Below are 27,507 nucleotides of genomic sequence, written 5' to 3' on the forward strand. Positions count from 1 at the left end.
GGAAATAAGGAAGGCTGCTGTTCTTCCTCACCACCTCCTAAATTCTCCCTATCCTTTCATCATGGCCAGTCCCACCTCCTCAGGGAAGCTGGCCCTGGCCACCCGAGGTGTAGCTGCTCTCTCCTGCCTCTGAATTCATGCCATGTGTAGCCCCTTTCAGCATTTATTGTATATCCCCAATAGGATGAACTGTCGCCTCAAGGAAGCAAGTCTTAGCTCTTCAACTAGATTATAAACCCTGAAGGCAGGGAGAGTGTCCTGAACTCCTGTAACAGGCACGTTGAACTCCTGGGATGGAATTGGAAATCATCTACCTTGTCTTTTCCCTGCCCTCTAGCCCAACCCATTTCTTTCAACCTCTTCAGTGAGAAATATTCTTTTTCTGCCCCAGAATGAAACTTCAGACAGTCCCATAGCCTCTCTGCCTTCCCAAAAAGTCCTATAATCACTTTGGTGACAAACGTACGTTAAATCACAAACTCAGTCTCAGCTAAGTAAAAATAAAGAATCCAATTCCTTACAATAATTAACAGTTTTAATTGGATTTAAAATTAGTTCTTTTCCCTCCCTGCTCCACAGCAGAGCTTTGTGCAGAAAAGGTCTTGGTTCTTGAATCAGTCAGGGTCCACAGGAGATGGAAAACATACCAATTACATAAACAGAATTTGATAGAATGAATTGTTTCTTGGATATAAAGTTGTATAAATATAATTGAAAGGTTAAAGCGAGAGAGAAATATCACAGTGGTAACAATCACAGGATTCACTTATGACCCCTAAAGCTAGGAGAACAATGGGACGAGGTTGGAATTACTGAAATGTATAAACCTAGAGACCTCTGAGAAGGGGTCACTACTGAGCTGGTGCTGGTGTCTTTGATCTTGGATGAGTGGGGAGGGTCTCTGTGGGTTCGAGACCCAGACCTCCAGGAGCAGGCATTGCCTGACTGGTGTCTTATGAGTGGAGAGGGCAGGATTAAGCTGGCTCTGCGAGTGACAGGAAACTGCCAACCAGATTCAGGTGCCACTGCAGGGAAGAGAAGTGAGGCTGGGTGATGCCAATAGGAACAGAGAGAGAACAGGAAGGAGTGAGTCCCTCTTTCCCCCTCCAGTCCTCCGACTGTCTAGAGCTTCTCATTGGCAGACCTTAATAGGGAGCCCCTTGCAAAGGAGAAATGTGGGGGACAGTCTCAGCCCCAGCCTCATCAAGCAGAGTGTAGGAGGTGGATTTGGAGCTGACAGGCAATCACTTAGGAACCTTCTCTCCTTCCCCACAGAATGCTTCTCTTCCCTTTCTGATCTCATTAAAGTCCATTTTGGTTTCACTAGGTTTGAAGTAGAGGGGTAAGAAAGGTGTTGGTGGTTGGGAAGAGACATCAAGAGAGTAAGAAGGTTAAGAGGGATGGAAGAGGAAAGGAAGAACCCTAAAACCACAGAGCCTACCCCTAGCTGTGCCCCTGGGGAGCCTGCCCATCCGGGCTGCCATCGGCGCTCTCAGACACTCCCCACATCTGAACCACAGCAAACACCTACATTCTTGTCCCAAGCCAACTAGGCAAGTGCAAATCTGTCCCACGCAGCAACAACTCTCCTCACTCCACCAAGGGGCAGCTCACCAGCAGTCCCTGCCTGGGTCAGACCCCATCCAACGGGCCACTCTGTTTCCAGGAGACACAATTCAAGGTCCTTAAAGCATCCTAGTGAAGCTCCTCTCATGCCCCAGAGGTGAAAGGCAGGCTGGGGTGTGGGGACTCTGTCTTCTCAGCAGTTCTGCCCAGAGAATTATCACCTTTAAAATCTACCCCCAGCTCTCATATCTTCAGTCTGGGTTTTGGAATCCTCTAATGAGTTCTTGACTGTCCTATCTGGAAAATTTGCAAGTTCTCTGAAGCCATCTGTTTCACAACTCACTTTCATATTGAATCTCGATGGTGTCTTGATGCCTCTGTCAAAACTTCCACTTGGACATGGGAGAAGTTGGGTAACTATCAAGCTGATCTCTTGACTGACTTTCAATTCTGTGTGTGATCCAGAAAGAGGACGTCCTCCGGTATCACGTGGTCCTGGAGGAGAAACTCCTGAAGAATGACCTGCACAATGGCATGCATCGCAAGACCATGCTGGGTTTCTCCTATTTCCTTGGCTTCTTTCGCCACAACAACCAGGTGCGATCCTTTTATGTAAAACCCCAGCAATGCCATCAAGAATTACATCAGGGAGAGTATGAGGAATGAATGTCTTGGCTCCTGTCATCCTTCATCACTTCTGTATTAGTCTGTTTTCACACTGCTGATAAAGACATAGCCAAGACTGGAAAGAAAAAGAGGTTTAACAGACTCACAGTTCCACGTGGCTGGGGAGGCCTCACAATCATAATGGAAGGCAAGGAGGCACAAGTCACATTTTTCATGGATGGCAGCAGGCAAAAAGACAGCTTGTACAGGAAACTCCCCCTTATGAAACCATCAGATCTTATTCACTATCACAAGAACAGCATGAGAAAGACCTGCCCCCATGATTAAATTATCTCCCACCAGGTCCCTCCCACAACATGTAGGAATTCAAGATGAGATTTGGGTGTGGACACAGTCAAACCATATCAACTTCCATATTGGAATCATCTCACCGGTGCTTCCTAAGCCTTACCAACACAAGACAGTTGTCTGTGTTTCACTATAAAGTAAAGCCTAAACCAGGCTGTCAAGCTCCCACTCTCCTGCCCAGTTGCCAGCCTTCAGATGATCAGTGTAGCCTTACAAATTGTGGCATTGAATCTGCAGTCATAGGCGTCCTTCAGCGCTGGTACAACAAACCCAACAGATGGTCCCCAAGCAGTGTCTAGGATGGAAGGGAACCTGGGAGATCAACCTAACTCCCAGGAAGTGGTGTGGGCTCCAGGGCATAAGGAGCCCTGTGACATACACAGGAGCCAGCAGCCAAGTGTATTAACATTATTATCATTGTATAACCATAGAGATAGATTGCAGTCCTAGGACTAACCGACCACCACACTGGTATTCCAGTGTTGAGCTCACATGATACCTAAATATTTAAACATGTTTACAATTCATAGAAAAGAATTCATGAGGCTAAATATTTAATATATTTCAATTATAAAATTCTCATATACTTCAAAGATCAAGTAAAAAGATCAGTTTGAAAATTCAGTAAGAAACTCATAATTCTAATGTAAATTCTCACAAGAAAAAAACGAGACACTAAACAGTATATTGAAATGAAGGTTTAATCACAGGACTTTTTAAGCAATAATATTTGAACCTTTCTAAAAAGTATAATTTTAAAAACAATTTCTTCAGTGATGTCATTACTGAATAACAAGTAAATTTTCAGGTAAAATGGTTTTTATCTACTTAGGGGGAAAAAGTCTTTCAGTTCTTCATTGATTAAAGAATAATCTAACTTCAAATATTTTTCTCAGACTTCTACAGATAAGTCTACCTATTGTGCAGTAACTTGGAAGAGGCCCTTTTAAATATACTTTTTATTTTTCCAGGATTGATAATTATGGTATTGATAGAGAACTTTCATTTTTGCTTCTGTATGTATTTGTCACCTTTTATTTCATCATGTAGAGATTAATGTCCAATGAAGGTAACTGAATCAATTTTAGAGGTGCAGTGTTCATTTTCCATGTGTGCAGAAATTCTTTTATCTAGAGAAAGAATTATTCATACAATGGAGGCTTTTATTGATAGTAATTTACTTTCTCTTATGACAGTGGAAGTGTAAAGAAATGCTTTCTAAATGAGTAGACACCGTCAAGTCAAAATTTTAATATGAGCCATAATTCTCTGGATATACCTCAAAATGGAAATAATTTGGACCTTTTTAAATGCCAAATCAACAGTGTTACAATATCAAATGTTCTTCTATTTTTGGTATTTAAAAATAGCTCAACATCTTTGAATTCTGGAAATTTATTACAGTCGCCATTTGAGATGAAGTCAGGTTTCCTCTTAATTTTCCCAGTGTACACAGACCTTGGAACACCTCTGTGGAGTTCAGCCAGGCTTATCCCAACAGCCACATGGAAGCTCATTTGACTGCAAGTAAATCGTAAGGGACTTTAACATTCAGTGGAAGTTCGAATTAAGCACTTAGGGTCATTTTAGTATTGCTGCAACATGGATTTCTGGGATCATAATATATGAATTTATGAATTATAAACCATTATTGGATCCTAACTTGAGTTTTCCCACTCCCAGCTTCAGCCCTGCTACACACACACACACCACTTCAATTTTTCAAAGAATGATTTGCTTCCAGTTATATATGTGTTATATTAATGAATGAATCCATGGCTTCATTTGTTTTTCATTGATTACTCATTAGAGTGTTCTTCCCTAAAAAAAAAAAAAAAGAAATCAGAACAAATTACAACTCAAAGTTGAATTTGATTTAGATACAGACTTCTAATGCCTTGGATGCTTATGGACACACTAAACAAGGACAGATGTAAACATACCCTTTTAAAAAATTATTTTTATTCTTGTATAACCATCATTAGCCTTTCTGAGGGTTGTTTGCACATTAACCATGAAGTGGAAACGTACTGAAAGGAACAATTGCATTCTTCGATTCTTGGTTATGGAAGGCGCTACCACCTCCTGAACCACTGGTCTACAGCACAACTGAGCATGTCTGTAGAGCCGCCTTGCCAGTGGGCACTAACATCATGATTGTGGGTGGCATGTTTCAAACACACATAAGCCAATTAATTTGCATGATGGAAGATACCTTAGAAATTATGTAGAACAACTTCTTCCTTTTACAAAAGAGAAAATTAAAGTTCAGATAAGGAAAGCAATTGGCCTAAGGTCACACAGCTAGACGGCACCAGGGCTGTTATTCAGACCTCCCCTCCTAGGTCAGAGCTCTTTCCAATACAGGTGGACTATTATAATATCTCCAGGTGAACATTGTACTATCTCCTAGGCTATTGTCCTGTTGCTAACCTCCAGTTCCTATCTTCCCCATATCTCTTCAAATGTCGTAAAAAGTGACATTTAACCCTGTTGTTCACAGCTCTATGTAAATGAGGCTCCAATAAACTACACCAATGTAGCCACTGATAAGGGAGTGATCCATGGCTTGGGAAAAGTTCTGGAAATTCAGAAGAACAGATGTGATAATAATGACACTACTATCATACGAGTAAGTTCTATGGGCCAGGGCCGATGATGAAACTAAAGAATATTGGCTTGTTTTTTATAATTTTTGGAGCATATGGCTTTTCTATTGAGGTGTATCAGTTCAGTCCATAAACCACTGAGTGAGCACCTTTGATGTGCCAAGGAGCATACCAGGCTGTGATTCTACAAAGATACATAATATATGACCCCTGCCCTCAGTGGGCCTGTGCAAGAGGTTGTACCTTGTGTGCCTGGGAAAGGCTGCCAGGTGTGTGGGGGGATGGTAGGGGGATGGTGTGCTGTGTTGGGCAGGATTCTGGACTATGGCTTTTTTCAAAGGGAATTTGTGCCATATCTAGCACAGGCACAGGATACGAACCATGGTGCACCTATGGCAGTTATGGGCCAAGCCTGCTGTACCAGAAGAGAAAATAAAATGAATGATTTCAGTGTATTATGGAATTATGATAATGGAGGCTTTTCACGCCAATTCATGGGGCTATGTAGGACTTTTCAACAATAATTATAACCACTGACATTGATTGGACACTTGTTATATGCCAGGCACTGCTCTAAACATTTTACATGCATTAACCTGTCTAATCCTCACAACACCCTACCAAGTCGGTACTATTACTATCCCCATTTTACAGATGGGAAAAATGAGCCAGAGGGGTTAATACATGCAGGTTCATACACTAGCAAGTGGCAGAGAAGGGCTTTAGGTGTAGGCAGCCTGGCTCAGAGGTGGAACTCTGAACAACCACCTTATCCTCTCTGGTAGGTGTAAGGTTCAGAACTAGACACGCTGACCACGTCCTGTTTTAGGAACAGGTTGAGCTTGAGGGTTTCTCTCATTGTGAACTTTTACTCTTTGTTTTGTAATAGCATGCATTATCTCTGTGGGGCATCTCCACGCTGAAGCCCTCATCTGAGCCATGTGCTCCAAAGCGGGGCACTGGGTACAGTACCTTTCAGTTTCTGAATCTGGCCCGATTCACTTAATAGTTGGTTTTTAATAAAAGTTATTGTTAAAAGAATTTGGACTTAGATAATGTCACACTTTAAAGAGTTAGCAGAGTCAGAAGAGTATTGTGGAGAAAAGGGATGCAAATGTGCAAGACCCAAAGGAATTGAAGTGTTTGTCTCCAAGAACCTTAAAAAGGCTGACCAGATAACCTTCCTTGATTTTTAATTCAAAAACCTTCCGTTCCAAGTTGTGGACGTGCAGCTTCATTTTGCACTAAAGTTAATTACATTGATTGCTTTTGTGTTTTACCAAGGGAAGATGTAGGACATGCTCCTCAGAGCTGATCTGCCCATTCGGAACTAGACCTCTAGTAAGTATTTTGTCTGTTTTGATAAAATAGTTTCCAGATCCCAGGAGTCCCAGTTAGAAAATGAACCTCAAGATTATGATTTTGCACTTCCCTCATTCCTTCACTTAATTTGAATTACATTTTACCTCATTATATTATATGCATCTTTGTAAAATCCTACATCTATTTTTTTGGACCAAGGCAAAATTTAATAAACATAAATGGGTTCATATGAATCAACAGACAGGACAGAAAGACATTTTTTATGTTCTATGTCTTTCATATCCCAGTAGCCAGTTGAGGACAGCAGCAAGAAATCTTATCAGAGAAGAGAGATTCCATATCCAAAACCATATCCAGCCTGGATATATTCCACCTGCCTGATTTCCTTTTATAGTCGAAGTTGCAACTAACTTCCTCAAAGAAACAGATGGCAGATATGGGGGAAGTAGACAATCCAAGTTTCTTGTTGCTATTTATTGTAAAAGATACTTCTGATTACATTACAAAGAATACTCATGTACCTTCAACAGCATAATAGTTTTTACAAAATATACAATAAATTTTTAATAAATTTATGATGAATTTTAATCTATAACAACCATACAGATGTTCTCATTTGAGGTTTAATTTAATCTTGTATGTTATAATCTTTGTACACAGCCGTAATCCTTTCCTGGGCCAAAGCAGAATATAAATCAATAGAAACCAAAGTTCAGTTTAATCAATGTACAGTGCTGGAAGGACATTTTTACCTGGTTTGCTCTACAATTCTTGCAAACTTGAGTTGGTGTGCTAAAGAAATGTTCTTTTCGTGGAGTACTACTTTAAAGTATAATTACTGGATTTTGCCACCTGGCATTCCAGCAACCACCATTGTGTTTTTGTGTTTTCTTGCTCAAGAAGCAGTACCAACAAGCCACCACCTTCCCTTTCCATGACCCTATAGTCAGAGAGACAGCAATGCATCACCCAACCACTTGCTTTCAGAGATTGGAAAACTTTTTCCTAACTTAGGAGCTGACGTAGTCACTAATATTTCACAGAGTAATGAGAAGAGGAGATGCATCTATACCTCCTATTTCATGGGAAGACGAACCCTGTTTATTGGGTGCCAGCTAAAATGTGTGAGAACTGTCATTGTGAGTACAATAATTGAATCATCCTAACTACTGCAGCACCATTGGGAAAATCCATCATATGGTATCCTTTTCAAAATCCCTGTGCATGTACACTTTGTCATCTCTTCTTGTTACCTGCATTATCATTGTCATTCAATGTAGTAGTGATAGCAGTAAAGCTCAGAACAGCCCTGTAATCCAGAAAATGGGTAAAAGCTGCCATATTCAGTTGCATGATGAAAAAAACAGAGTCCGAGAGGCTAATGGGACCACCTTCTTCTCACAACAGGGTAGCTCTGTGAGCATGCTTGTAAGCAAAAGAGACAGAGAAAGTGTCCACTCACAAAGTGAAGATAAGGTGCACATGGTCATTTAGAAAAGAGGACCCCAAGGCTAAGTACCTCTAGGGGTGCCTTTGGAATCTGCAGGAAAAGTCATGATAACTTCCTGTCCTGCTCCTTTCCCAGAGAACTAGACATAACCTCTGCCTAGCTGGGCAGAGGTGGGGTGATCTGGCCCTTAGGCTGCAGAGCATAGGGGTGGGGGAGATTTTGTGTTTTAATGCACTCAAGAATAAAGGCAAGGAAAACCCAAACAGACATCCTACAGGGCTTCCCTGAACTGCAAAAGATTGGTTTGTAAAATGCCAAAAGCCTCACCTGCAGAGGCCTCCTCACCTTGAGTAGGTAGTAGATGAAATAACATCGATGTGAAGAGGCCCAGGTCTGGGTTGGAGAAGGCCCCTTGTCCTCCCACTCTCCAGCATCACAGGCATTATTCTTGAGTTTCTTCTGCTGCCCCTCCTCCTCTCTTTTTTCTTCATCCTCTTCTCTGACATGCCTTTTTCCTTTCCCTCTTTCCTACCTCCTCGGTGGAGCCTTTGTCCTGTTCCTAGCACCCCTAGAAATTGCCAAGCCTCACTCAGTCCCCAGAGGGTCCTGCCCCCATCCCTCACCCATTCCATGTGAGGTCAAAGAAACAGGTGCACGTTAAGTCCCCCACGGCAGGATTTCTACACTGAGGCTGGACAAAACCAGAGGATAGAAGTGTATCGTCAGGCTTTGTCCTTCTGTTTCAGACGAGAGAATGCTGTGCTGGCTTCTTTGGTCCCCAGTGCCTGCCCTGCCCAGGGAATGCCCAGAATGTCTGCTTTGGTAACGGCATCTGTTTGGATGGAGTGAACGGCACAGGTGTGTGTGAGTGTGAGGAGGGCTTCAGTGGCACAGCCTGCGAGACCTGCACCGAGGGCAAGTACGGCACCCACTGTGACCAAGGTGAGCACCGTCCCCTCCACACAGGCTCCTGGGCTGCTGAAACCAACCAGGAATGTGTGGGGAAAGAGTGATCCCACACGTGCTCTCTAACTGGCCTGTCTCCCCAGGTGGGCTGGAATCCTACCTGCTACTATCACTGTGAATCATAAGAGCATCTGTATTGTCATTTGCATTTGCAGTGTTCCCAAACATTTTCAGTCACTAACGTGGACCTGCCAACTCACTTCCAATTTACTCATTGACATTCCAGCCCAAATGCGTTTTTATATTTGCCTATGCACACTAATCATCACAGCTAGACTTTCCGTTGTGGACATTGCTTGATCGTTTGAAAAACAGATTTGCACATGTTATTCATTTAATCCACACAGGAACCTTAGGTACTTGAGTATTGCTATGCCCATTTTACAGATGAGGGTATTAAGGCAAAGAGGTTGAATGACGTCCCCCAAGGCTACACCTGATGAGATGCAGAACTGAGAATTGAATGTACACCTTTCTTGACTCCAAAGGTTGCTTTTAGATCATACTGTTCTTTACCTGAGGATCACTCTATTGTTTCACCAGCAGCAAGACACATGCCTTAAGTAGTTTTTGCAAAAACGGCTATCTGTTTGAGCCAAGTCATCTGTATTCTCACATCCAGATTTCCTTGTATCCAGGAACACACAGCTGTGAGAGGGTTGACTCAGGAGGATGGGTTTCCTAACAAAGCATTATTCTACCTGATATTAAAAACCATACATTTAAATTGGCTATCACTGTTTTCTCCTCAGCTGGTCTAAGCCAGAGACAATTAATGTACAATTGAATCATTATAATTGGGCCTTATAATATTTACTTTGAATTACAGTGTTGATTTTTTCTTATGTTATTTGGAGTAATTATCTGCTTGCATTTGTGCATGAGTTCCTCAAATGGGATTTGTAGATGACCCTCATGGGGTTCAGCAAACTGCCAAAGCTGAATACATTTTTCTGGGGAAGGCATCTGTAGCTTTCATCCAGTTCCCAAAGAGACTCATCTGTGTAATTGAGGAAAAGAGTGCCACACCAGGCTTATACAAACCCAGTGTCAAATGGGCTTCCTCCTGAAGTCCATTCTTAGGGGGCAAACATGGTTCCATCCAAAGGAGCCCTGCATAACCCTGGATCCTCTGGTAACCTTGACTGAGTACACTCTCACACTGCTTGGGTCACAGATCTTCAGTGCTACACCGTCTCAAAACTGCGGTCTGAGCCACTTCGTTAAAGCTAGAGCTAATTCACCTGTTAACTTGCTAGATTCTGTCTCCTGCACCCCTGCCCTTCTTGTGAATCAAGACCCCCATTAAAGACTGATTCCTAGAAGTAGGTTGAAGAATTAAGTGCAATAAAGCAAACCTAGTAAATGACAAAATGAGTTATTGAACAGGGGTTAGAATCTGATGATTTACAGGTGTTTTTCCACTTAGCATGTTCTTGTGTCCATGGGAGATGCAACCAAGGACCCTTGGGAGATGGCTCCTGTGACTGTGATGTTGGCTGGCGAGGAGTGCATTGTGAGAATGGTAAGAGTGAGCCCTTCAGTCTTTATAATCTGCTCTAAGCTTTGCTCAGCAGCTACATTTTTCTTTCTAAAAGAGAAATGACACCTTTATTACTTCTTCTGGCAATAACCATAATTCTTTCTTGCAGCAAAAAAATTATAAAATAAAAGCAGAAAAAAGAAAATAAAATCCCTCATACCCCCAAGGCAGGAAAGCACTATTACTGATATTTTATATTAGGCTCCCAACCTTTTTCTAGGTATATAAACATGTATGTAGGGAATCACACTCTACATACTGTCTATTAACCGACTTTTCCACTTCATGATATATATGGATATCTTTCCCTGTGATTAAAATAGAAAAATATTAATTTGTAATCTCCACAAAATGTTCCAGTATGACCATGCTACACTTTTTTGAACCAGTTTTCTGCTCTCTCAAACATTGCTACAATAACCATATTCATTTAGTCAAATTCCTAGAGATGAGATTTCTGAGTTAGGGGTTGGCAGTCTGGGGAAAGGTCTTGCTACTTACTGCCAGGTTGTCCTCCAGAGGAAATAGCAATCTATTCTCCTACCAACAGTGTCTGAGAGGCCCATTTCCTCCAACCCCACCACATCGCATTGATGGTTCTTGATGTGCTTCAGGTGAAGGCTATTAAAGAAGGGAATTTCATGCAGAAAGAAGCACCTGGAATACCACAAAGACGTGGGAAACTCAACACATTTAGGGAATCAAAGGATTGCAGAATGAGAGGACTATAAGGGCAAAGAGGAGGGTTGATGAGAAAAGGCTGGAGCAGTGGGCAGGAGCCAGGCCGTGAAAGGCTAAGGAGGTTGGACTTCTCACTGAAGTCAACAGGAAGCCATTAAAGAGTTTTCAACAAGAAAGCAATATGATCGTGTTTTGCACTTAAGAAAAATCATTCTGACTTTGGATTGAAGAGAATGCCCCTGGAAGCAGGTATCAGAGACTCCCCCTCTTCTGGGATGGGAGCTGGGGAGGAGATCGCAAGTGCTTGCCAGCCTAGGGGGAACTCCATGGATGTGGCATTGACAGAGGGGGCGCCTTTGCCCAAAGCTCCAGGCAATGCAAAAATCAAGGGAATGCAGTTGCCTTTTAACGGTGAGCAATAAGGGGTCAGGGAGGAAGGTTCATTGAAAAGCTGACTTGGGAAGTCTGATCCCAAGCCAAAGAAATATCCCAGAGCAGGTGTCAAATGTCAGGGTACAGAGCCAGGCTTCTGAGAGCCTGGGAGAGGGAAGCAGGAAGCAATGGGGTCACATAAACAATAGGACATTTTAGGCGAATCCCCAGAATAAATACAATAGGCTCTCTCCTCTTCTTGCTTTCTCTACTCTGAAGAAAGACCTCACCACTCATGCACCTGGTCACACAATCTAGGAACCTCCCTCCTCAGCTTCTCTACCTCCCTGTCCCTCACTAACATACCTAACATATTCCATGTCTCCACATCTCTCAATCCATCTCTTCCTCCTGCTCCCCTCTCACCAGTAGCCTTGTGGTCTCTTTGTTTCCTGTCCTATCTTCCTCCACTCCGTACTCCACATTACTGTCAGATAGAATTTTCCAAAACATAGATCATCATTTTCACCCCAACTCCTCCCCAGGACTTGACAACTTGCTGTGGTTCTTCATTGCCTTCAAAAGAAAGTCCTAACTCCTTAGCAGGATGGACCACACAGGCTATTCACCAATGAACACTCACCCAGTTTTCCAGGCTTATCTCCTATGCCTGTCTCCAGTGCACACTGTACACAGGAAGTTTCCAGTCTAGAAAGGGAAATAAATGTTTAGTAAAAGACAGGAAAAACTGTGGTATGGAGTACAAAACAAAGAGCCTGTAGACTACAGCAAGGAAGACAACGCCTTTGTGTGCAGACTCCTCACTCCTAAGACCACAGCAGATATCACTAATCAATCATGGCACTCCCTCCCTCTGTGACCAGCCAGGGGCATCCAACCCTTCTCAAAGTAGCACACCATGAAGGTACTACCAACTAATTGATGTCGGCTCAAATGTTTAGAGCAGGTTCCAGAGAGGAGAACATAAAACGTGATTGAAATTCCAACAGGTAGAGAATAGAGAGAAAGGGATTGTTTAGGCTCAAGGAATAAGACACAGGCACAAAATTGCCCCTATTCCAGCCCATTTGAGTCTGAATTCCCGCTGACACCACTTTTGCAGCCCTCTGTTTCAGGACCTCCTGTATGACTTGGCCAGGACTGGTAAGATTTCTATCCCAAAAGCTCTTAACATGAGCATCCTATCCAAGAATATTCTTCCCTCATCTCTAATGATTTATTTCTGAACCTTGTCCAGTCAAGAAATAGGTAGGCATCCAAGAGCAATAACCTATGCTGTGTCCAGGAAATTTACATATTCAACAGATAATATTGTATACCTGCTGTGTGCAAAACCCTGTGATTTTCTGCACATGCAAGAAAAAATTTTATATAGTTTTGCTTGTTTACAGCACTCCATAATAAAATGATGAAAAATGAGAATAAAATTAGGAATAAACTAGAAAGAATAGCATAGGAAATACGAATAAAAGAAAATCAAAACCCAGAAGAGAGATACACATCAACACCCAGACCATAAGAGCACATGGTCACATTCCAGGGAGAATTCTGTGTTTTATTCACCCTTGCATTCTCACTGCCTAGCACAGGGCCTGGCAAACAAGACACCATCAATGTATTTGACCTTCAGATTTGGCTTTGAGCTTCGTGGCAGCCAGTATAAAAAAGGATTGGCATGGTCTCATAGTTTTGTATCGCTCACATGATACATATCACTTACTTCCAAAGAAGTAGCTTTTCCGAGCACAAAATACTAAAAATCCTCAGATGAGATTTAGTAAGAGGGCTGAGACAGCAACTGTTCTCTTTTTCAGTGACCACAGAAGACAACTGCAATGGGATGTGCCATACCAGTGCCAAGTAGGTAGCCCCGGGCCGCCTCTGGGGACAATGCAAAGGGGATTTTTTTTCCCAGTATGGTCTACCCTAGTCTCTATCCTCGGGATTTGTTTCCTGACACCATTTCTGAGGGCTTAGGATAAATTTAAGTATGAAACTAAAAATATCTCTGACGAGGCCACTATCAAATAGCCAGATCCAGGCTTTCCAACAAGCTGCCATCTGACTTACCTTGCACATTGACGAAAGTGCCCACTGCTACCCCAGTCCAAGCCACCAGGACTCTTTCTTGGAGGATGAGGCAACCCACTGGGCCTCAGTTTCCATAAACCTTGTTCCTGACCCACAGCAAGGCATAGCTTCATAATCCTAACTTCCAGAGAGGCTTAATGAGTTAAGTACCTAGTAGTGGATTTAGACATGAATTCAAAGTCAGCCTCTGCCATTTGCGCTACTGCATGACCTTGAGTCCAATGTTGAATCCCTCCAAAGCCTCCGAGTCTTCATTTGTAAATGGGAATAATACCGACTTGCTAGGGCTATTGGATAGTGAGTAGATGACACAAAATAATACATGAAACATGGCTCCTAGCATATCAGTGGGCTCTCTAAAGCTTGGCAGCTACCCATCTTATTCCTGAACTGATGCCTGTATCTATGCATGCTATAGTTTGCCTGATAAATGAGTACAGTTTTGGCTGCCTGTGGTGGGGTCATGCCAGAATTAGACTTCTCCCAAGCTTTAGGACCTCTGAGTGTTTCATGGGGGCAGGCACCAGGATACTGGGGGTGAAGGGCATTGTGAGTCACGTGGTGGGAGGTGGAGTCTTTTTCTGCAAACCCCATTTGCCCTTCCTTGTTGCAGCTGCCTTCCCAACTCAGATGGTACAGCTTCATGCAAGTGTGCAGCAGGATTCCAAGGAAACGGGACCATCTGCACAGGCAAGCAAAGGAAGGAATTTGCTGGGGGCTGGCAAGGCTTGCATGGGCTATTGAAAGATTCTTGTTCCTGCAGTCTGAATGGGCCTCAGCTGCTAGTGCCAACCACTGATGGTGAATCGCATATAATAGGGCAGTTGATTGTGCCTGGGGACAGGAAACCAAATGGTCACAGCCTTGACCACAATTGGGATCACCTGGGAAGCTTTAAAAACCAGTGATTTGTGTTGAGAACCCACATAAAGAAATGATCAATGTTTCAGATGATGGATATGCTAATTACCCTGATCTATATGTTATATGCATCACGGTATTACTATATACCCCAGAAATGTGTCCATTAAAAAATAACTCACTGATTTGATTGGCCTAGGGTATGGCTGGGGCATCGAGGGTCTGGAGTAGACTAAAAAGAATTTGAGCCCTGGTTCTTCCTCCAACTACCCAAGTGGCCTTGGATAGGTCATTTGTAAAGTAAACTTAAAACTACCTCCCTTGCGGAGTGGTTTTGAGGTTAAGTGAGCTCTCTGTGTTCAATGGAAGAATAATGCAGCTGTTGAAAACTCAGCTCAACTTAGACTCCCCAGGTTTGAACCTAAGTACTTATCACTTACGTTACCTTGGGAAAGTTTATTGACTGCTCTTTGCATTATTATTTTTATCTGCAAGTTGGGGATAATAAGACCTCAGTCACTGAGTTGGACAGTAACCTGAATTAATACCTGTGAAGTGCTTAGAACAGACCCAGCACGTAGCACTCAATAAATGTAAGCTAATATTCTTATGGTCCCTGGTGCTAGAAAAAAAAAAATGGAAAATCTTAAGGTCATTTTTCTCTTGAGCACTGTGTCCTGGCAGGCTTTGGTCCAGATTGTGACAGCGCTGGACAATGATCATGCCAATCTACTTTCTAGACCATCTTACCCTGGGATTCTCCCAGAGGGCCAAGTAGCCCCACCTTGGTCCCCAGGTGTGTCCTGCAATACGATGCGTACAGAATGCTAGTAAAAACAGCTAGAAAGGGCAAATCACAAATGTTTTTCTTGCTGTTTTTGGGAATTGGCCATATTTAATCCGGTGCCTGCTCAAGTAGTTTTGCAGTATCTTCCATTTCTCAATGACTTAAGGAAAAATACATCAATGGCTTTTCCTCTTCCCCCTCCCTTTCCCCTTCTGCTCTGTGTCATTTTCTATAGCAATCAATGCCTGTGAAATCAGCAATGGAGGTTGCTCTGCCAAGGCTGACTGTAAGAGAACCACCCCAGGAAGGCGAGTGTGCACGTGCAAAGCAGGCTACATGGGTGATGGCATTGTGTGCCTGGGTAGGTGCCCTTCCCTCTTCCACCAGCGAAACAGTGTAAGAGTCAGAGCCCTATTGAATGATTACAACATGTGTGCCCTGATTGTCGGGACACAAAACTGAGGTCATCATTCTGTTTGCCAGGGCAGGAAAGTATAAGGGCATGCGAAAGTGACCACAGGGTATGAAGGCATGTAATGTCCAAAAATTACTTTGGAAGGGTAAAAGGAGATACATTTTCCAATTAAACATCATGGCGATGACAGCACATTTAAACTTTTATTAGTTCCTTTTTATACAAGTAGCACATGCTCACTGTAGAAAAAGAAAGCACACATGCCGGAGAAAATACACTGAAGATAGTGCTCTTAGTATTGTCATTACCCCATTTTGCTATGCCTACATGTATTTGTTTAACAAAAATGGTATCTCAAGATATACAGCATTTACAATGCTTCACAATATATCAGAGTAACTCTCCCTGAAAGCAAGTATACCTCTAACTTTAAATATCCACACACTGTTCTACTATAAAGGTATACCGTGATAAGTTATCTAAATTTAACAGTTTAATTGGAAAAAAATTGACATGGAAGAGTTACAAGAATAGCACAAAAAGGACCCACTTGTTCTTTACCCACATTCACTTATTAACATTTAGCCCTGGCTGGGTGCGGTGACTCACGCCTGTAATCCCAGCACTTTGGGAGGCCAAGGTAGACGGATCATAAGGTCAGGAGTTCAAGACAATCCTGGCCAACATGGTGAAATCACGTCTCTACTGAATATACAAAATTAGCCAGGTGTGGTGGCACCTGGGAGGCTGAGGCAGGAGAATCGCTTGTACCCAGGAGGCAGAAGTTGCAGTGAGCCGAGATTGTGCCACTGCACTCCAGCCTGGGTGACAGAGTGAGACTCCATTTCCCAAAAAAAAAAAAAACCATTTAGCCCTGTTTATCATTTTCTCTCTTTGTATATATACATTTTTAAGCCATTTGAGAGTAATCTGTGTATATTGTATTCCCTTTCTTCCTAAATACTTGAGTGTATATTTCCTAAGAATAAGGATAGCCTCTTAGGTAACCATAGCACAGTTATCAACTTCAGTAAATTTTTTATTGATGTAATACTTTTGTCTAATTACCATTCATATTCTAATTTTGTCAGTTGTTTCAATAATGTCCTTTTTGACATTTTTTCCTCCAGTGCGGGATCAAGTCTAGGGCTGGATATTGTATTTCATTGTCATGTCTTTTGAGTCCCCTTTAATCTGGGAGAGTTCCTCGGCTTTGCTTTGTGTCTTATGACATAAACACAGGGGAATAATATCCTCCACCTCCCCAACTTTTTTTTAGTAGCATGTCCTTTATTTGGGGTTTGCCTGGCATTTTTCATTCTTAGATTCAAGTTATACATTCAAGGGCCCCAAATGTCACACAAGTGATATTGCATCTGTCTCAGGAAGCCTTGAGCTCTCCTGCCCTTTGTGTGTGATGTTAATTTTGACCACTCGGTGAAGGTGCTGTGATATCTCCATTGTACAGCTATTTTTTTCTCCTTTGCTACTAATAAGCAGTCAGAGGAGAGACACTTTAACACCAAGCAGATATGTTGTTCCCCATCAAAATATGCTCCTAAGTTTAGCATCTTTTGATGAGTCTTCCCTGAACCAATGTATATTGTGATGGTTGCAAATGATTGTTTTTAATTCCTAAGTCTCTTCATTCATAGCACTCTTAGATTAGACTCCAAGATTCTGTGGTTTCAAGTACTTTGCTACAAATGCTCAGATTTATTCCATGGACTGATTTAAGCCAGTAGACAATACCTCTGCTGGAACTGGCCTATCCCAGAATAGTCAATCTTAAGAAACCGTATCCAGTACCCTCCTAGTTCGGTTATTTCTGTCTCAGAATTTCCAGAAAACTGAATCATGCTTTGACACCCACTCCCCTCAGTCAGCCATCTTAGCTCATCCCTCACGCTGGCTTCGCTTGGAAACCAGACTTGATTTCCAGGCCAGATGTTGGTTTTTTGTTTTAAAGAAATCAACCCATGTTTGGAGAACCATGGTGGCTGTGACAAGAACGCAGAGTGCACACAGACAGGACCCAACCAGGTGAGTGCCACCTCTCGCAGGCCCTTACGTTTCATAGAAGGAAACTCCTAGGCCTTTAGACACAGGCCTGAGAGGAAAAGGCTGAGAATGGACCTCTGATGAGCTGCAGCCGAAAATGAATACTTTAGGGGAAATTCTGAAAGAATCAAGAGGCCCTTCTTTGGGAATGAGGTGAAATGGGGGAAAACCAAGGGTACCAGGACAAGGGGCTTCCCTAGTGTGGGGAGAAGTAGGTATCTGCAAATACCATGTGATTCCAGAAGCATCTAGACAACCCCCAAAAATACTCCCCTTTCTTTCAGCATACTGATGCCCAGAATCCCACACTTTATCTTTGGCGTAAGGCTCTGAAGCACACGTGCCACAGCGAAGATAATACTGTGGGCACTCTAACAGTCACATGGCCCTGAGTACAGGGAGCTTGCAGCATCTGTCTGGAGGGGAGGTGGGGAAAATGAGAGTGCCCGCATCAGAGAATGGGGGTCACAGGGTGGAAAGACACAGGCAGGGAAGCTGGAGGCCTGGAGACCCAAGTTCTGCCTTCCTTAGTCTCTGCCACATGGTGAACAAGCAAAATGGCCAGGCAGGAAATCACATATATCCAAAACTGGATGACAAAGTGAAGTCACCAGTGAATGTTCTATTGACCTCGTTGAGCCATCTGGAGACCTCAGTGCCAGGTCTCTCAACAGGCGGATCAAGCAAGTACCTAAAGTACCCAAAAATAAGAAAAAACTGTCTTGAACTGTGTGAGCACACATGTGCGTGCGAGTGGACACATTTAGTCATGGAGAAAATCAGAGCTGTCAATGCTGAGCTTTCTTAGACATCTTTTGAGGATTGGTAGTTTCTATTTCAAACTGCATATGAGATAGGAGACAATCTATAAACTTTTTGGTGCTTGGGACCTCTAAGGGTGCCTATCCAGTCCTAGGAGGCAGTAAAGGAGGATGTGGAATTGAACTCTGAGAACAAGACCTTGGCTGAGGAAGGACAGCTGGTGATGTCTTGGAAAAGGTTTGAGCTGATATTGGGGCCCATTGTGAAGAAAGAGGAAGAGGAACAAGGAAGAGGAACAGGGAAAACCTGCCCATGTAGCCCTGGATGGCACCCCTGATGAGTTAAAGTGCTCAGAAACAGACATCTTCCCAGGGCCTGCCCTTGTGTGAATTAGAAAAGCTGCCCCTTGGGAGAGCACAGTGGGAGCAGGTGTCCCTTCCTTTGGGGACATCGGTGAATAGAGTGTGGGCTGGGCTTCAGCCCAGTGAACACAGAACATGAGGCCCTGTCCTCAGCTTCTTCAGACAGTGTCCCTTCCCTCAACTTGAAGCTTCCACCCAACTTCCTGGGCCAACCAATGGGTTTGGTAGATTGTCTCCACGTGCACACCTCAGTGGGCTGTAAAGGCTTCTCCTTAACGTCTCCTAGCACTGGTACCTTTCAGCTCAGCATGGGTACAGATGAGCAAGATAAGAGTATGAATGAGAGTGGGATATAGTTTGGCTTCCTTTCAACTGACCTTCACCAATCGAAGAAAAGAAGTGAATACCTGAAGGCAAGGGATCAAATGGGGTGAGAACATTAAAAAGAAAAAAAAGGTATTTTAGCAACAAAGATAGGATGTGCATGAGATCCCAGTGCTCAAGTGAAGTGTGCCAAGTGCTAAAATATTAAATATAAGGTGACAATTATTATAAAATAGATATTACCAACATCAAATACAGACTCTCCTAACGTTACTGTGACCATGATGGAGTTTGGGTCTGAGAGCCAGTTCATGCGGCCAGTACAGAACCCATCTGCAAAATGACCCCATGTGCTTCTGCTCCTGGACAGGCTGCCTGTAACTGTTTGCCAGCATACACTGGAGACGGAAAGGTCTGCACGCTCATCAACGTCTGCTTAACTGTGAGTATGGCTCTATGGTGGATGTCCTTCAAGCCTCAGAGCCGGGGTGCCTGCCACCCCACTTCTAGGGGATGCAGAGTTGAGAAAATATTCCTCTGGAGGCCTCATAGCTGTGTGTTGACCATGAGGTTCATTTCTCTGGCACATTCCATTGTAATGTTGGGGAGAAAGGAGAGAAGGCACCGTCTGCTACCCCCAGCCTGCCCCTTTGGCTGTGGCATATTGAGCTAAGTCTACCCACTTGCTTATCCCCCATCCATATAGCCAACTCTTATGAAAAAGATCCCTTTCCCCCTTTCCACCAAGCATGTTTCTCACCTCCTCCAGGAAGCCCTCTTAGGTAAACCTCACAGCAACTTTCCACTCCTCCTTCTCCTAGACTTACACGTAGGAATCCACAGTGAGTGCACTCTGAGTCAACAATATAGTGTAGCATTCCAAAAGCTAGTTCTGTCATCACAGAGGCCTAGAGGACAGGCTAAGGAAGATGAAGATTCTCTCACCCCACAACTACCCTCCATGGCCCCTATCACCCCCATTCTACATGTTAACGCTACCTTAGAACAGAGGATCCAGTTCTAGATGCCTTGCATTGAGCAGGGGTTCATATGGGGGTAGAAGCACTGTGTCTCCTATGTCCATGCACGTATCACTAATTCTCCCAGTTCTCTCTCTCTAAAGAGGAGTTGGGATGTGGGGTGGAGGCTGCCATCAACATTTCAAGGATTGTCACATAACAAAAGGGTTGTTCTTGTTCTGTGTAAGTCCAAGCAGTAGGACTAGGACCAGCGGATGGACAGTAGAAGAAAACAGATTTCTTTAAACTCAACTCAGGTCTTTAGTTAGAACTGTCCAGAGATAGAGAGTTTTGAGAAGTAATGAGCTTATTATAACTCAAGGTATTTAACTATAGGAATAAAGCAACAGATGGGTTATCAACCCAGACAGCCATTTAGATTCCTCCCAGCCCTGATCCATATGACTCTTGGATTTTCAGCTGGTTTGCTTCTTGGGACCTCAGTTTCCTTGGATGGTTATAAATGTCCCTGGAGTTCCCTTTACCACTATCATCTGGGCTTTGACTTTCTTCCTCCAGTCTGTAGGATATTATTGACACACTTCTTGTCTCCGTTTGCATGTTGATCCTGGTAGGAGCAGGATCTTCTGATTCTCTTATAACCCTTGACTGCAGGCTGGACCCATGTTATGCAAACCGAGTAGGAGTTTACTCAGTCATTAATCACTGAGTCTCAAACTGGGCTAGTCACCTACTGCTGCTCAGAGCCTAATTGTCCCAGGCCTGGTGCCTCCAAAGGGATGAGATAAGCCTGCTGACCCAGCATGTCACATCCGGAGCACTTTGTGTGGTCAGCTAGGCCTCTGAAGTCCTGCATCAGCGTCACATTTATATCCACTGCTTGCCAGGGGTCAGCCACTGTGCTTAGGGGTGCCCAGTCATTCTTTCGTTTAATTTCTCTAACAACCATATGAGGTAAGAACTGTTATTAACCCCATTTTACAGACAAAGCGACTCTAGCTGTGCCTCTTTCCTACGACTGCTATAACAAACTGCCACAAACTGAGTGGGTGAAAACAATAGAAATGTATTTTCTCACAGTTCTGGAGGACCAAATCCAAAATTAAGGTGCCTGCAAGGATGTGCTCCCTCTGAAGGCCCCATGGGAAGGTCCTTCCTTGCCTCTTCCAGCTTCTGGTGGCTCCAGGCATTCCTGGCCTGTGGCCACATCACTCTAATCTCTGCCTCTGTCTTCACATGGCCTTCATTTCTGTATCTGTGTCTTCTCTTCCTCTTGCAAGGACACTTGTGGCATTAAGTGGTTAATCTAGGATGATCTTATCTGGAGATCCTTAATTACATCTGTAAAGACTCTCTTTCTAAATTAGTTGCATCCACAGTTGCATCCAGTCCTTAGGACAGTTCAACCCACCAGGCTGGGAGGAGTGAAGGCCCTTGCCCAAGGTCACAGACCTAGTATGTGGCATGGCCAGAACTTGAGCCTATCTCTGTCTTACTCAAGATCTGCGCCCTTGACCATTTCTTGGGGGTGCTTGTTCTTCCTACAAGGCCCAGTCCCAACACCTTGTTTTCCTGTTTATATTACTTCCCACCTGAGAGCCGCCAGCTGTTGACATGAGAACAGTGCAGACACCCTGTAATTAAGACCCTTCTTCAGTTTAGGCTCCCATTATCTCCTTGTGTTGATCTGGCAAGTTCCTCAAGAGATCAATGTCCTCTACATGAAACAGTTATGTAAGGATAACAAAGAAGCTATAGAAAAGATGGGGGCTGAGATATGAAGCTGTTACCAATAGAACTATGGCCAGCTTAATTTTCACAGGAATTCTTCCATGGGCCATTCATGTTTTGTAAAAAATGGCCACCTTGTCTTGGACAAATGACTCCTGATACAGCTGACCTGGGAGATTCTGAAGGTCCTTTGCTACTGTATCTCAGCAACATATTCCCGTAGGAATTAACTCTATTGCAAGATTGTAAAATTATAGGCCATAAGGGGCCAGGCAGGGGATAATATCAATAGGAAGACCCAAATCATGTTGCCGCTCTAATGGGGAAACATCTACTCCAACTGACTGGTACTCTAAACTGTGTCAGCCCAGTGTTGACAGTACTCCTGCTATTTTAAAAGATATGAAAATTTATGAATTTGTATGTAAATTTTACCAATTTTTAAATGATGGTAATTAATTTCAGAAAGCTCTTTTAAATACTGGGCTAAACAAACAAAATAGTCCTGATGCTAAATCTAGCCCAAGAACAATTATTTCTGCTCAAATCCTACCAACAAGGACTGTGAAACATTGTCTTTCGTGAGTTAGTCCCCAGTCCAAACTACTTTAGTCCATTTGTGCTGCTCTAATAGCACAGAGGATACCTGAGACTGGGTAGCTTATAAGCAATAGAAATGTATTTCTCACATTCTGGAGGCCGGGCAGTCCAAGATCAAGGCACTGGCCAGTTCTGTGTCTGCTGCAGGTCAGCTTCCTGGTTCATAGATGGTGCCTTCTTGCTCATTGGTAGAAGGGACAACTGAGTTCCCTTGGGTCTCTTTTTTCTTCTCTTCTCACATCAGAAGGGTAATGTGCCAATGTTGTAACAAGTTTTGAGCGAGGCACATCTCATAGAAGAGTGTGAAAACCCAATATCAAGCTAATGAACCACAAAAAGATCTCTCTTTTATAAGGGCATTAATCCCATTTATAAAGGCTTTGCCCTCATGACCTAATGACCTTCTAAAGGCCCCACCTCCTAATGCCATCACAATGAGGGTTAGGTGGGGGACACAAACATTTAGACTAGAGCAGGAGGCAAGCATGTTGATGGGACAGAGACTGGATGAGATGGGAAGGGTTGTAGTGATCGGACAAGGTCTCTCTGCAAAGGTGACTCATTCCTGAATGTTGAGAAGTGGGCAGCCACATGAAAATCTTAGGGAAAATGTATAAACAAAAGGAAGAGCAAGTCAGGGGTCCTGGGAACAGGAAAAGCTTGGCATGTTCTGGGAACTGAAGAGACAGCCAGTGTGACTGCAGTAAACGAATAAAAGGGAGGTGGTGAGGGGCCAGATCACCTTACACCATGTAGGCTATGCTGTGGAGCTTATATTTTATTCCATTTATGACTAGGAAGCCACTGGATAATCATGTAGGTCAATATCAATGTCTGGCTTGGCTCTCAAATCTCATTCTGGCTGCTGTGATGACTGTGCATGATAGGGATTCAAAAGCACAACCAAGAAGACCATGTAAAAGACTAATAGAGCAGACCAGGAAAGACCAGAGTGGTTTGACTGAGCTGTAGCAGTGGGTATAATAAGAAGTCGCTGGGGCCAGGTGTGCATGGTGGCTCATGCCTATAATCCCAGCACTTTGGGGTGCTAAGGCAGGTAGTTCGCTTGAGCTCAGGAGTTTGAGACCAGCTTGGAGAGAAAGAAAGGGAGATAAATCATTGGACAGGGGATGCATTTTGGAGATAACCAACAAGACCTGCTGATAGACTGGATATGAGAAATACAAGGAAAAGGAATCAAAGACACTATCTAGGTTTTTTGCTGAGACATGTTGGTTCCACTCATGAAGATAAGGATGGCTTAGAGATGAGGAAGCGTTGAGTGAAATATCAACAGGTCTGTCTTTTTGTTGAGTTTAAGTTGCTTGGTAGCCATTCAAGTGAAGATTTCCAGTGAAATGTAAGCCTGAAGGAGAGATCATGACAGAGGTACAAATATAGGGGTCATTGGCACAGAGATGGTATTTAAACACAGGGGACTGGCTGAAGCACAAGATGAAAGAGGCAAAGATGGGGCAGGCAGAGGGGCCCTGGATATTAAGCCATTGAGCAGAGGAAGAAGAACCTACAGAGAAGACTCAGTAAAAAAGCCCACAATGTGGAAGGAAAACCACCTATCAAGTATAGTGTCAACAGAGGCCAAGAGAAGAAAATGTTTCAAAAGGAGTGATTGTACAGGCAAAGGATGTTGAGATGTCACCTAAGTTGAGAGAAGAGAACTGACCACTGCCTTCTCAAGGTCTCAGTTCTTGAAGACCTGGATCAGGGTGGAGGCTTGTGTAAAGGTGGGATCAAGAGCCTAGAAGTAAGTTGAGAAAAAAATTGGAAGTAAGGAAAGTAGAAACATAGACAACATTTGCAAGGATCTTCCTGGGCAAATAAATGGGGTAGTTAATGGAGAAGGATGTGGACTGAAGGAAGCATTGTTTATAACACTTGACTCTGGAAAATTTTAAACCTACGTTAAACTAGAGCAACTAATACATGAACCCATCTGTACCTGACACTCAGGTGCAAGACTCAACTCATGGTCAGTCTTTGTTCATCTATACCTAGTGGGTTCTCTTAAAGGAAAAGCGAAAAGAGAGTTTGACTTTTTTCAAGATAAGTAATATGAAGGCATGTTTTTGTGCTGGGGAGTATGATCTGATAGAGGAGAGGAGGTAGATTGTTACAGGAGGAAAACACAGGAAGGGGTGAGAGGGAGTGGGACCCAGAGCCCAGGTGGAGGCATCAACCTCAGAAGCAGATGTAGTGTCAGTCAGTCTATTAGTCAGTGATGAACTAGTGAGTCCATTAATGAGTCAGTCCGTTAGTTAGTTATTTGTTAGTACGCTTGTTAAATAAGGAAAGCAGAGTCCGTGAGTTCAGACCCAACCAAGTGGTGAAGCTCAGGATGGGGAGATGAGGTGGTTCTTGTTACCTGTGTCTCTTTTCTGCATGAAGTACAAGCGGGCTCATCAACTAAGATGAGAGGACAGTGATTGAGAGTTGAGAAAAGTGAGGAGTGGAATGTCATTTGTATTAGTCAATTTTCATGCTGCTGATAAAGACATACTCCAGACTGGACAACTTACAAAACAAAGGTTTATTGGGCTTACAGTTTCTCATGGCTGGGGAGGTCTCATAATCATGGTGGAAGGTGAAAAGCATGTCTCACATGGTGGCAGACAAGAGAGCTTGTGCAGGGAAACTCCCATTTTTAAAACCATCAGATATCCTGAGACTCATTCACTATTACAAGAAGAGCACAGGAAAGACCTGCCTCACAATTCAACCACTTCCTACCAGGTTCCTCCCATGACACATGGGAGTTGTGGGAGTTATAATTCAAGATGAGATTTGGGTGGGAACACAGCCAAACTGTATCATCTCTAGAGAGAGGGAAATTAAATGTACTGCAAAAGTGCAGGCATCCGTGTGCATACCTTTGAAGGAAGTCCGGATAGCACGTATCTGTGACTTTCGCAGGCAATGCACTGCCAGCCCGGCAGACTCAGAGAAGTTAGAGTGGGGCCCAGGAGGGCTAGGGATTTGCCAAGCCATAGTGATGGAGGGAGAGAAGAGCCAGGGAGACTCACAGTGCTCCACCTTGCCAGCTGGCTGAGGGCCAAGGGGGCTGAGTGGGTGGGCAGAAATGCTGGGGAGAAAGAAGTAAGCTCAAAGGAGGGGAGGTCCCTGTGGACCAAAGGAGGTTGGAGACTGCACTATTAGAAGAGATAAGTTGAAATGATAAAAGTTGGTGGCCAGAGAGAGAGAAGGATGCTTGAAATGGAGCTCTCAGGAGCAGTCAGTGCACTTTAATGTTGACTGCAGAGCCAGAGGGTGTGGGCAGAGGTGGTAGAGGCCATTGACAAGGGTATTGACACTGGGAAGGATGGCAACATCAAGAATGAAGAGGAAGGCAGTCATCCAGGCACCAGCATTAGAACCAAAGAGTAAAATCTAGTGAAGGATTATGGATACTATGTGTTCAAAGGATGAGGGTGTGGAAATGTTTTGGAAGTGACAATGTACAGTAAGAAAGACACTCTCCCAGAACAGCCAGGACATTGCCACTTCAATCCCTCACCAGTGTGAGGTAGTGGAAGAAAACAGCTTCACTTGAGAGGCATAGGAAGGACAATGTTTGCAGGAGACAGAGACCTCTGCAGGAAGAGGTGAAGAGAGCTTACTAAGAAGAGGTGAGAATGTCAGAAAGTTGCTAATGGCAATGAGTTTGAGAAAGCATGGGGAAGGGTTTGCAAGGAAGGGGCCTATGGGGTCAGATGATGCATGTGTAGAGGAACATGGGGTGAGTGTCCCTGCAATGAGTGTTCCCAGGGATGTTAACTTTGAACCGTGCTTTGCTTTGTTTGTATTTTAGATCTCTACCCATCTTCCACACCTTATGAGATCTTTGAGGGCTGGGACAGTGTGTTCTATTTTATACCACCTGCCTTCTGTCTGATAATGGTTACCTTTTCCTATGATCAGAATTTAGCTTAAAGCTGGGAAGTATCAAACAGGTGGAATCTTACTAGTTAATACCTGAATGCTGAGAACTTTCCAATTTGGCAACTCTGGGCTTACCTGTACAGGGCTGGAGATCTGCTCAAAGGGACCTGTGATCTTAGGATACAAGGCCAGGTGAATAAGATGCCCCTGTGAGCATAGGGAATTGGAAGGCAAGCTCGGGCAAAGGACAAACAATTCAAATGAATCGAAGAAAGTGAGACAAAAAATGAATTCCAACCAAAAATGAATCCCAACGCAGAATTGCTTTGTAAATATCGGTAGAGCTGGCAAACTAACTGGTCTAATCCCCATTCCTTGCCCCTTGGCAATTTTACCAGAAAAATGGCGGCTGTAGTGAATTTGCCATCTGCAACCACACTGGGCAAGGAGAAAGAACTTGTACTTGCAAGCCAAACTACGTCGGAGATGGATTTACCTGCCGTGGCAACATTTATCAGGTAATGCGAGACATGTTTCCATAAAGTAAACTCTACTTCCCTAAAAATGCCAAGAATCCACGTAGCTAAGGAATATTCAAGAGCTTGGTGAAATCTAAAGCGCTGTAAAAATATGAAAGACAATTTTATATAAATCAGCAACGGAAAGAAATTTTGTCTTCCTCTGGGAATTCATTTGACCTGCGAAAGAGCGTAATGTAGGGATTAAGATGGACTGTCAGCTCTGGAGTCAGAAACGCCTGGGTTTGAATTCAGTTCTCCTGGTTAGTAATGTGGCTTTGAGCATATTATGTCACCTCTCTGTGTATCAGTTTTCCAATCTGTAAAAGAAAATAATGATGGTACCAACTCCATCAGCTTGTTAAAGTAGTATGTGCAAAGGACACAGAGTGCTCAGTAGCTCAACCACATTACCATGGTGTGGATTGCTGCACGTGCATGTGTGCGTGTGCATGCGTGCATGTGTGCGTGTGCATGCGTGCATGTGTGCATGCACATGTTAAAATGTACATGCATGTGTGCATGTGTGTACGTGTGTGTGCTTGTGTGTACATGCAGGTGTGTGTGTGTGTGCACACTGCATGTGTGCACACGTGTGTGCGCATGTATGTG

At 43.5% G+C, this 27,507-nt stretch overlaps 1 protein-coding gene and 1 non-coding gene across 4 annotated transcripts in view; one reads left to right on the forward strand and one right to left on the reverse strand.

The window, feature by feature from the left end:
- Positions 1–27,507, forward strand: part of STAB2 (stabilin 2) — a 168,386-nt gene that overhangs the window by 100,287 nt on the left and 40,592 nt on the right. For all 3 annotated transcript variants that reach the window (XR_007717704.1, XM_050748449.1, XM_050748450.1), the window contains exons 34-45: positions 2,032–2,163; positions 5,045–5,173; positions 6,435–6,491; positions 7,517–7,612; positions 8,670–8,865; positions 10,319–10,414; positions 13,321–13,366; positions 14,211–14,287; positions 15,481–15,606; positions 17,630–17,703; positions 19,540–19,611; positions 26,776–26,895. Coding sequence is in view for 2 of the 3 variants with exons in the window: in XM_050748449.1 (XP_050604406.1) it covers positions 2,032–2,163; positions 5,045–5,173; positions 6,435–6,491; positions 7,517–7,612; positions 8,670–8,865; positions 10,319–10,414; positions 13,321–13,366; positions 14,211–14,287; positions 15,481–15,606; positions 17,630–17,703; positions 19,540–19,611; positions 26,776–26,895 (1,221 nt within the window). In the remaining variant the exon portion in view is untranslated. The remainder of the gene's footprint in view (positions 1–2,031; positions 2,164–5,044; positions 5,174–6,434; positions 6,492–7,516; positions 7,613–8,669; positions 8,866–10,318; positions 10,415–13,320; positions 13,367–14,210; positions 14,288–15,480; positions 15,607–17,629; positions 17,704–19,539; positions 19,612–26,775; positions 26,896–27,507) is intronic.
- Positions 22,719–22,821, reverse strand: LOC126931918 (small nucleolar RNA U13). The gene has a single exon (XR_007718025.1). It is a non-coding gene; the product is annotated as a small nucleolar RNA U13 (small nucleolar RNA).

This window comes from Macaca thibetana, chromosome 11 (genome assembly GCF_024542745.1).
Source record: "Macaca thibetana thibetana isolate TM-01 chromosome 11, ASM2454274v1, whole genome shotgun sequence".
NCBI classification, from domain to species: domain Eukaryota; kingdom Metazoa; phylum Chordata; class Mammalia; order Primates; family Cercopithecidae; genus Macaca; species Macaca thibetana.